Source organism: Gobio gobio (genome assembly GCF_949357685.1).
Source record: "Gobio gobio genome assembly, chromosome: 10".
Classification (NCBI taxonomy): domain Eukaryota; kingdom Metazoa; phylum Chordata; class Actinopteri; order Cypriniformes; family Gobionidae; genus Gobio; species Gobio gobio.
The window spans coordinates 47982759-47994814 of record NC_137116.1 but is presented as its reverse complement, the minus strand read 5'-3'; the positions used below and the strand labels follow the sequence as shown (position 1 = coordinate 47994814).

The window sequence follows — 12056 nt, the reverse complement described above, 5'->3', positions numbered from 1 at the left end:
GTGCTGTGTTTGGCACCTCTAAACCAGTTCAGTTCAAAACAAGTATTGATCAACCAGCTACTGCTGATGACAAAGGTCTCTATGCTTCCTGGTTAAAGGATTTGTTCTTACAGATTTGTCAAAGCATTTCACATTTGCATTATGAGATTGAAGGGATTTTTTCTTACTTCCACCATTGAATTATCAATATGCAATTTCACAGAAAAAATATCTAGAATGCTTAAGCCAAGCAAGTAAAATTGCATGTAAAGGTCAAAGAAACATTTTAGAAGGTTAGATACTCTATTTATAGGTTATTATTTTGCACAACATGCCTATTAGGTAACTATGTATCTACATGTTGCATCATTTTTGACCTTAGCAAGTAATAATTAAAAGTGCTTTACCATAACCTTCAAATATTGTAATTTGATAACAACATGTTTTTGCACATTAATCATGCTAACGACTACTATAGTATTATTAAAGTATTAGCTAGAATACTACTATGGTATTCTTTGGAGTACCATGTAAAAAAACATGGTACGTGCATATGGTAATCATTCAGTACCATGGTTTATATCCAAGAACAATGATACTAGATGTTACATCACAGTACCATGGTACTTCCACAGTACTTTTTGTAAATTTAACAAGTTAGCATTAAGAACATCTAATGCAAGTCATATCTTCAGTGTATTTCTTCACTTAATCAAGTCTTACTCTAGGCTGTAGCCGGAGCAAACATGGCCACATGCCTTTATTTCATTATCTTTTTATACAAAGAAAGTGAATGTTTGAGTGCCAGATGCAGGCATGACTTCAGTGTGACTTCAGCTATGCTTTGACAGCAGAAAGATCACTGCTGTCTGCCAGATTCAACTGCCAAACAATATTTCAGAGACATTGTAACTGTACATTTATATTAAATCACAGAAACAGCTACTCACTACAGAGAGCTTCTATAATACAGACATTATCCTATAATGATCACCCACCCCTCTCCCTCCCTCCTCTTATGCCCAGCAAAGCTGTACCTGTCTAGGGATGGCTCCATGATACCAGGCATGGCTCCGTGGTTCCTCACTGCTTAGTTTCAGTTCTTCCTCTAGTTCTCTCCGAAGCTTCTCCGGTGGTCCATCCATGATGTACTTGTCCCTTGAAAACTGCACATAGATGGGAACAGAAGAGTATGTCAGAGCCATGGTGGCCCTACAGTAGATGATATGTTTGTCTCTATGGTTGAAGTATATGGTGTCAGTCTTTTATTAGTCTCCTCTCTTTTTTTATTCCCCTCCCTACTTTTTACTCTGTTACTCAGGATCTGACTGGCTGATGGATCACTTGCTTCCTGTGCTGATCTGTTTACTGTGACGCCCAAGTCCCTCCCTCTTCCTGTCTGTTTCCGCCTCCAGAATCCGCAGGGCATGCCGTACCTTTACCTGCACACACGCCCACACTGCTCTGAATCATCACGGACTTTTCAGGTTCGTTGGAAAGCTGCACGTCCTCTTTGTGGGTTGTAGATTTCACAATTTAGGAATTTGAGTAGTTCTTTTCACTAAGCTGCTTTAAAGTAATTACTTTAGAGTTCAGGTAAACAAATACACCGATTAGTCATTTTCTGTGAAACATGAGCTTTGATTAGAACTAATAGTTTGCACTAAAGCCATATATCTAGTTTGAATTTACTTGGTAAAGCATAGTTCATTATCTTTCCCATCAAAGTTGTTTCATTCTTGCTTTCACTGTCTCAGTAACATAACTCCATCATGTGAGCAGATTGTCAGTGTAATATAATTTGAAAACACTTGGCACAAATTGCACTTTATACTCTCATGAGTTTCAACATTGATCCCTAGCCAAGCACTGACAACTGAAATATAGACAGATTATGCAATTGTAATACTCCATGTCTTAACAAACATCACATGCCATTGTTGTTTATCAAATGCTCTCCTATGACCAAATTACTCTGGCTGTGGAATGGTACATTAGTGTACTGCACATCTAATGTATTATGAATGAACATTAACAATGAATAGCAGTATATTTATAAATTATTTTATGTAACCTATATTACTATTAATAAAAGCTGTAAAACTGTTCATTGTTAGTTTATGGAACCTAATGCATACATGTCAACAAATTATTTATAAATGGTATAATTTGCTTGCAGGATACATAGTGCATAGTGCAACAGCATATAGATAGTACAGAGTAGCAGTAGTTGTACAGGGTTCAGGGAAGTGCAGCATCTGAGAATAATCTGTTATAATGATTTGGAAATGTCATTAAAACAGATTTGGAAATGTCCGTTGAGCAAGCATGACAAGTCCTGATGTCATATTCAAAGTCCCCAGAGGCAAAAGTGTTTTGATAGCTATTAGAAAATAGATTCAATGCTCTAAAAATAAAAATTTTAATAGTTAATTATATCTATATATTTAAATTAACTAAATTAATAGTAAATTATATATATATTTTATATAATACAATATTATTATATAAAATAATATATAATTATTAGGGGGGGGGGGGGGAATTAATACTTTTATTCAGCTAGGATGCATTAAATTGATCAAAAGTGACAGTTAAGGCTCCAGAAAAAATATCGACTTAAAAAAATGCCGTTCCTTCATCAAAGAATCCTAAAAAAATATCATCAAAAAATATTAAGCAGGGTGTTGTTTGGCACAATGTGAAGCAAAGTGCTTAGAACCCTGTTAAAAAAATTAGCACTCTGTAAATAAGTTAATATAATCAGTTATCTTGTTTGTTTGTTTGTTTATGTATTTATTTAAAGCAATCAGAAGCATATTAGAATGATTTCTGAAGGATCATGTGACAATGAAGACTGGAACGTTATTTCTGAAAATTCAGCTGTCATTACATTAAAAAATGACATTTTAAAATATTAAAGGTCCTGTTCTTCGTGATCCCATTTTTCAAACTTTAGTTAGTGTGTAATGTTGCTGTTAGAGCATTTATAATACCTGTAAAATTATAAAGCTCAAAGTTCAATGCCAAGCGAGATATTTTATTTAACAGAAGTTCCCTTTCAAAGCCTACAGCGAACGGCTGGTTAGGACTACATCCTGGTACTTCCTGCTTTAATTACGTCAGTAGAACAGTTTGTCGACTAACCTCCGCCCACAAGAACACGCGAAAAAGGGGGCGTGGTCTTGTTGCTCCCGCGTGGAGAATAGGAAGTGTTGCGTTCGTATAGTTTGTTTGTTGCCATGTCGTCGAGACACTGTTATTTTCATCCCGGAGTCAAATCACCTTTGTTTGGCTTTCCCAGGGACGCTGTACTTAGAGATCATTGAGCGCATGCATCCCCATTATGGTGAGAGGCGTGACCTTTCCGGTAACGTGCGCTCTGCGTGTGCTAAGCTGCTGTCCAATCACAACACGGGAACCGCTGGCACAATCAGAACTCGTTACGTGTTTCTGAAGGAGGGACTTCATAGAACAGGGAAATACTCAAGCCGTTTTGAGGACAGTGAAAACAGCGGTATACAGATAAGTAAATTGTGTGAAAAATACTGTGTTTTTTTACACGTGAAACATGAACACATGTTATATTGCACACTGTAAACACAATCAAAGCTTCAAAAAAACACGAAAAATGGGACCTTTAATATAGAAAACAGTTATTTTAAATTGTAATAATATTTCACAGTATTACTTTGTCATTCTTGATTAAATGAGCATAAGAGACATTTAACATTTAAAAATTTTACAGACCCCAAACTTTTGAGCGAAATTGTACTTAGCTTGTCAAACTTACTTACTTAAGGCTATTATTTGACAAATAATTAATTTTTAAAACATTTTTTTACTTGTATGCATATAAAGAAGCTGTGTTTTTAAGATGATTTTGTGGTGTGCCAAACAACACTCTTTTGTAAAATGACTATAATGGTTTATTGCTTTATTGAATGTGAATGGGTGAATTGCATCCTGCGCTTGCATAACAACCTGGACAAGAGGCTGTTACATATTTCATATAGAGGATTTCAAGCATATTCTTGTTTCCTTCTTTTTGGTTAAGTGCTTGGAATGCCAGCTATGTGTGGTACCCAACCTCAGAGACCTAAAGTGGTACCTTTGTGCTCTAGCTGGTAGTTGTACACAGTGGGTACTCAAGCACAGCACGGCTTCATAACCCAGAGCTAAATCTGTGTGTAAGGGGGGAAAGTCCCACCAGGACTCCGCATTTCAATTGTGTTAGTTGTGGTCTATAGAGTAATATGTTAAATAAAACCAATGTAAGGGCAAAAGTAATTGGAATCGATGAGTAATTCTGTGTGCGCACGCTCAGTAGTGGAAACATCAATTGATATGACGCTGTTTGACTCTGTACAGATTGAATTAAGTCGACTGTATCGCTCAGTCAGCCACAGAGCCAGTGATGCTGTTGTGTATTTTATTAACAAGTCTCATTTTAGTTTGTCACTGTAGCTTTGCATGGCTTTTTATGGCTTGATGAATGACTCATTTGGGTTTTCTTAAATCTGCCAAGACATCAGAGTATGGCTGAGAACTGGTGGTGTACAGTGACATCAACGCTCATAGCAAGCAAGTTGTGCTGCCTAAAGGAAACTAAAGCCTAGTGTACTACTGAGGGCTCTTGCATTATTAGGCAGTGTTTATAATATTATTTTAAATCTAAGGTATTTATCAAGGCACACAAGCAATATTATTGTGTGTAACATACATCTGTGTAGCATGTGAAAATGTCATTTTCATCATGTACAAACTCACTATACATTTCATGTTTTCCCAGACCTGGCAGCAGCAGACAAGCTACATCAGTTTTCTGTGATGCTTAGCTGTCAGTTTCACTCTCTCTCTCCCTGTCCAGTGACCCATAGCCCATAGCAGTGGTCTTTCTAACATGTCAAGCAGTTATTAGGATCTTACTGACCACAATCTATCACTGTGGTCCACCACAAACCACAGCACACAGGCCTGGCAATGTATAGCTCTGTGTATTTTGAGAGAGGACAAAATATATTTATGTAAAAACATGCATCATAAGATAGTTCTAAATTATTATTTTGTTTTTTTTTAACTTAATATTTTATATGTGAGGTTAGCCATTTGGTTTGGCTGTATTCAAATGATGTTAATCTGAACAAATCCACTAATGTATATGGATGGAAAGTCAACAAAAGATTGCTGGAAGAGATACTTTATACATTTTACAATAAGATCTCTTAATTCTGGTCTTTGAGTAACTGATTTAGATGGAAAACATCTCACACACAAATATAGTTCCTTGTTTGAGTCGCTAGTGGATGATTCTGGACGATTGATTCTCATGTCAACTCTGTCACTGATCATTCAATACGTTTTCAGAGGACTCAGACCGAAGGGCACTTTTTAGATTGTCAGGTGTTATGATTATTTGAAGGGATGCAATAAAACTGCAGAATTAAAGACCGGCACATTTCTTTGAAAGCAAATCATATTTTAGCCCTTCTTTGCTCATTAAACCAAATATATTCAAGTCATGCCACGCAATGGACAGTTTTTTTCCCTTTATATGGAGAAGCTTCAAAGATTCTTACTATGTATAGAGACTGACAAACCCAGGCCACAGGGAGGACTGAAATACACTCTGATGCCTCTGGTATTGTAGTGAGGGACGGGTGTTACACCCACTCCATTTAGACAACAGCGAGCCAAGCCAACACCCCGCAAGCCACAAATTACAGTGACCAGACGATACATAGTTTTACCCTGACTGGGAAAATCATCCCAAAGCACTGTGCTCAGTGTCTTTCAAATATATTACACAATACAGTGACTACAACAAACAACTGAAATAGAACTTTTAGTAAAAACACATGAGCATGAGATTTTATTCTGATTGTGCTGAATGCTAATATTTCTTTGGACTTGATGTTCATGTTTTAGGTTTTATGACTGCTTTGTGATTGCATGCCAGCCGAGGTGGTGTTTATCTGGCACGGCCGTCGCATTCATTCAGCGCTACGACATCGTGGATCCATTTAGAGGTGCACTGAGGCTATAAATGCTTAAAAATAGCCAAAGCTCAATTGCTCGAGCAGCTCGATAGCACCATGTCGAATAATCCCTCCATCAAGCAGCGGTGCAGACATATCTGTGCATCAGATCAATCACCTCTACTTTTAGTTGTAGCTATTTATATATTGTAATTTTTATCTTCACACATCTGAGGGGCTGATTGCTACGGTTCTTTTTTAAATAGTGGCATGCTTTTTGAATGTGAATCATAATGGAGCATTTGGAGATGTATTGAATGAGGGTTCAAAGGGCTCATTGGGGAAGTGCAGAGCACAGGTTAGCTATCGACAGCCGAATGGGCAACATGATGACATATATGAGACACTTTGCAATATTAAAAATAGTCATTACATTTCAGTAGTAGTTCATAAGACATCAGTAACCAAGCACACATTAGATCATATTGGCACATGTCAGAACTGACTGTGCTCATGGCTTTTCCGCTCTAAGATGAAGAGCTCAAAGGCTGAATTTGATCTGGAAAATTATTATGGATGAGATGACATTCCCCTGTTAATTTTTGAACGCCTAATCCTCTTTAGTTTACTCCACAAGTGGCCGTTCAGCAGCTTAGTGAGTGAACGGATAAAATTCCATGTTTGATTTGGAAATTGTGCAGATTATGGCAAAGTGCATAGCTAAAGATGGAGATCATGTGCATGGAAGCAGGACAAGTAATCCAATGGCATGCTCATACAAATGATTAGAGATTTGAACAGACATGAGTAATACCTTTAATGTTGCGGTTTGTTGAAAGGACTAATACTTACAACAATACTGACTTACAATAGATGGACATTAAAAGAGGGGGGAAAAAACAGACTTACAGGACCTTAAAGGGATAGTTCACCCAAAAATGAAACTTCTGTCATCATTTACTCACCCTCAAGTTGTTTAAAATGTATTTCTTGTGCTGAACACAAAAGACGATATTTTGAATAATGTTGGTAAGCAAACATTGACTTCCACAGTATTTTTTTCCTGTACTTTGAGAGTCAAGGGGGATCAGCAACTGTTTGGTTACAAGCATTCATCAAAATGTCTTCCTTTATGTTCAAAAGAAGAAAGAACTTCATGCAGTTTTGAGGGTGAGTAAATGATGACAGAATTTTCACTTTTGGGTGAACTATCCCTTTAAGAAAAATGTATCTTAGTCATATCTAGAAATTAGAATATCATAGAAACTAGTAACCACCCAGAACATCCTAGCAATCGCATAGCGATAGCACCACATGGCAACACATTGGCAACTATCCTCACATTGTGGCATTCACTTTTTAAAGGTAAGCAAGCATCACTCATCTTATAAAATGTAGCAATCTTGTTATTTCCTGCTGTTTCCTGTGGGGGCTTGAAGGATGGAGACCCTCTGTCTCAACCCTGAAGGTTGAGATTCCCAAAGGTTTCAGGGGGTCATTAGTGGCCTCTTATGTGCAGGACAATCGACCTGGTCTGGGCTTTGGTGTTGGGTCACACCCTTCCTGAGCCAGAGTAAACAAAAAGGGCCATCAGAGTGTCCCATCAGTCTCCTGGGACTCTAAACACAGGAGCTCTTCCTCTCTTATCTCACCCCCATCACATTGTCCATTTAGATGGTCCCTGGGGTGTCTGCCATGTTCATGTGTTCCTGGACAGGGCAGCACAAATTTCAGTTGGGAGAACTGGGGATGTGACTGATGCTCATGAAAGATTTATTGTCCTCTTGAAGTTATTTAAAATGTTTAGTGCAGTTTAGATGTCTCTAAGTATGAATGCAGTCCACATAATAGGGGCGGGAATCAGCATGGCTAAACAATATTATACTATTAATTTGTTTTTATATATATTAATTACTGTATTCGATTATTATCTGACTCAACATTGATTTGTATTCATCATCTAAATCATTTTTTATCATATTCTCATATTATGAGAATATCAATAGAATATTTTGAGGTAAAATGCTTTAATATATTGACTTTTCCCTCCATCCCAACTGCATAACAATCTTGTTGTCTAATCTAATACATTATGCAGATCTGTAAGCAACTGAGGTCTAGAAATAAGCTTGATTCTCACGACCCCCCTCTCTCTCTCTCTCTTAGTCTCTTTTTCGTTTAATCACATTTTCTCCATTTCAATCTATGATCCCCCAGCCCCCTCATTCCATTCCAGTTCTGTCCCAATCAGAGTGGCCCAGCCCTGGCTTTGTAAGGAGGGCAGAAGGGGAGATTAGGGCCTGGGGCAGCTGTGCTGGATCACTTTGAACATGGCCTCTTTTAATGTTTCCTCAAGCGTGCTCAATTTGTTGTAAAGCAAAAAGGGGAAAAGATGGAAAAGTATGGGGACATGCTTGTCCTGGGGACTCAAGATTGCTGGAAGCCATCCTGTTAGAAAAGAAAGCCTTGAGCTTGGAAAACGCCTTGAAGTCCTATGGATTGCTTGAGGAAGGTAGAATTAGAGGAGACAAAGAAAGATGTTTAAATGAAAGATATTGTTTGTGTTCTTGGTCTGCTTGTGAATGATTCAGTACACATTATTGCAAGAAAAAAAAAATGAAATGTAATTTTTCATTAAAATGTAACGGCTTGCTCGGAGATGTCCTCCAAAGTTGACTACTCACATTTAGTTTTGCCTGTTCTGGTATGAGAATTCAACATTATCTCATTCACTCTCAAGCCTGGACTGCATAAAAAAGGGGGAAATCGATTGATGATTTTACTAATCCTTCAGTGGTTAAAATCATGAACTGAACACATTAAGTGCTTTGCAGAATGATGATTTAATCCCTGATCCAAAAACATATTCTTTTGTTTAGCACTGACAGGAGGTGAAATTTTGGTGTTGACTGATGAGACTGTGCCAGGCTGTGTCAGCACCTCTCCAGCAGCCTGTCAATCAGAGAGACTTCCCACTGTCCCACTGCTCTGCTGAGCTTTTATTTCTGCCACAGCCATAATGCTTCTGCTGTGTTACACTGTCAGCGTGTGGGGGAACCGCTGGTGCATGTCTAGTGTGTGGGAAGTGTTAGAGAAAATTTCAGTTAATTTGTCTGGGTGTTCCAAAAATGATTCACTGATTCGTTTTAAGTCATCACTCAAAAGTGAGCTCAAAAGTTAGTTGAATAACTGCCATCACAATATTTTTAATTAAGTTGTATAAGAGTGTTTGGTTGAATTAATGCGTTTCAGTTTGATTCTGCCCTTCTAATTGAGTTTTTTGCCAGTAATTACAAAAATGACATATTTAGTTCTTAAACGACCAGTTCACTAATCTTCTTAAGCAACCCCTATTTAATTCATCTGGTTTTGATTCCACCTGTTTCTGCCATTTACACACAGAACTAAATGCAGGGATCTCAGTCAAGACCCATTTCAGAGTTGGATTGCTTTTAACTTGACAGCATTTTAAAAGTGCTTGTGGAATGCTCAAAAAACACAAGCCATAAAGTTTTAGTCCAAAACAAAGGAAAGCCCTGTCTTACAATGGCCGCAATGTGTGTTCCATTTGTCATTTTAGGTTTCAGAAGTGTGCTCCCTTTGCAGCTGATATACACACTTTTGCAGCCCTTTTGTTCTACCTGACAGTCAAAGCGGCATTACGTCACAAGTGTGGACTCGGGGGAAGATTGCGAGGGCTTAGTGTTCCATTTGGGACAGGGCCTATGATTCATGAACACTTCATGAAATTGGTTCAACCACGTAATCATTAAAAAGAACTGGCTCAAAAAAACGATTAATTGGAGTCCATGTCAGGTGTTAATATACGCCTCTGCTAAACAAGTAAGCCTGTTTATTTAAGGCAGACTTGACACCGTTTAAGTTTCAGGCCTCTACAGGGTGTAAGAGATTCACAGCTGTATCGTACAGTACACACCGCCCTGCACCTCACACTGACCAAAATAAAGCCCCCAAGTTGTTTTCACCACATTTACTTAGAAGGCTTCATCTGGCAGCGAGTGACTTCTATGATCCAGGCGGTTCTGTGAGAAACTTCCACTCGAAAGAAAGAATCCATACAAGAGGCACCAACACTGCCCTCTCTGTCCCTCTAACTCACACTGACCCCCAACACCATTGAAAAGACCGGAAGTCTCCATGACAACCTAGCGCTATTTTTAGTAACAAGCCCAAAAAATGTGGACCAGACCCGAATGTTTTCAGCAGACGTTCAAACCCTGAGAGCGAGGGTGCGCTGAGTTGGCTGGCTGAGAGCTGAGAAATAACAAACATGCTGCTATTTCTGGCCAATTCAGCCTTAGAATTAGAAAATATCGACTGTTTCGATAAACATGCCAGGAATCCGGCATCAGTCTTCATGGAATTCACATTTATGCATTTGGCTGACACTTTTATCCAACTTTCATTGCATTCAAGCTACACATCTTTTAGGATCATGCACTTCCTGGGATTCGAACCCATGACCTTGGTGTTGCTCTACTGGTTCAGCTACAGGAATACTGCTATTAAATGCAAGACTGTTGAATGAGCTCCTTGACATTCTTGATCTGTGAATATCTGTTTGCAGTCTGAAGTATATTAGAAACATAATAAGTTTGGAAAAAAAAAAGATTATCCCACTTTACTGCTTTGGTGGACCGTAGATCAATAGTTCATGTGCCATCGGATAGCAGCAAGGGAGAACAGATTAGCCACATCTGTGGAGACTGACAGAAATATTTCAATCCATTCAATAAAATGTAATGCGTTTCATTCTGTCGGCCAAAACCCCCTGTAGTCTCAGTGTAATGTAACTCTTTGAACATTCTTGCTATTGATAATCCAAACATGTTGAATAGTCGTATGACCTGTTTCATTCCTACATCAGTTCCATATGAACCTGTAACAGCCTCACGCAGGGCTACCAATTTTATATCATCCCATAAATTCACTCAACCCGACCTGAGCAGCTCGCTGTCCTTATCACATGACACATTAGATAGGTGAACAAAACCACACGTGTTCACACTTACGATCCATTTGCAAGCCGCCACAGAGATAAAAGATTTCAATCAATACGGGTTAAATGGTTTTGAAGACAAGGAGGAGGGTGTGCAACTAAACAATTACAAGTGAATGGGAAGAAGCACACATACACACTCGTAAGTGAGCATGTGTGCCTGACGCCTTCACTTACTATAATGAAAAAAGCCATATATCTAAAGAGCCCAGACCAAAGACTGCCACAATAAACCTACACACAGACCTGCTTTTTACAACACCTCTCTATCAGTCTTTTTTTATTTCTCTACTTTTTGAATCAGTCTTTCTGTAATGCTACTGTACAGATGCCAGTTTACATCTATGTATTTACAATATTTTATACTTGTATTTAAATTCTTTGTATTTTACTGTTAGTTTACATAAATTGTTACATGCAGTCAAACCAAAACGTTTTCAGACACCAGATATAATTTTTTACTAGTGGTTGCAGGACACTATAGTTCATTTATGTAAGTGAGGATAGCAAAATAAAGTAAACTGATATATTATACACAAAAATTCTTCATAAGGTGGACTACTGGTAAAATTGATACAAATTTGGGACCAAAATTATTCTGACACTTTAACCATGTTTGCTTAAGTGCTTTTACTTTAATTGCTAATGCGACCTTTTACACCACAGACTGAACAAAACAAAGCATGGCTTGGTCATTGGTTGACCTTAATTGGTATTATCTAATTGTGTACTTACATTTAACAGCTGATTGGTTGATTGTAATCCATTACATACCTTTCTATTAAAGTTATCTGACATTATCAAGATGAATTTGCTCTGACAGTTTAACTCGGAGTTCTTGTCATATTTTATTACCATTTTCTAAACTAGAGCGAATAAACTGTGATAATGTGAGAAAATGTTGAAGTGTCGGAATACATTTTGGTTTGGCTGTATGAACAGTATATTAACAGTAAAATATAAAGTTGTTAAAATATAAATAGCAAAATATTGTAAATATAAGTACATAATAAATATTAAATGTGGATTAGATGCTACTAATTTACTATGTAAATTTATACAGATTTAGGAAGCTTTCA

At 37.7% G+C, this 12056-nt stretch overlaps 1 protein-coding gene across 4 annotated transcripts in view; it reads right to left on the bottom strand.

Moving 5' to 3' along the window:
• Nucleotides 1-12056, bottom strand: part of bcar3 (BCAR3 adaptor protein, NSP family member) — a 70675-nt gene that overhangs the window by 13338 nt on the left and 45281 nt on the right. For all 4 annotated transcript variants that reach the window (XM_079827574.1, XM_079827575.1, XM_079827576.1 and 1 more), the window contains one exon: nucleotides 1017-1145. In XM_079827574.1, the coding sequence (XP_079683700.1) occupies nucleotides 1017-1145 (129 nt within the window). The remainder of the gene's footprint in view (nucleotides 1-1016; nucleotides 1146-12056) is intronic.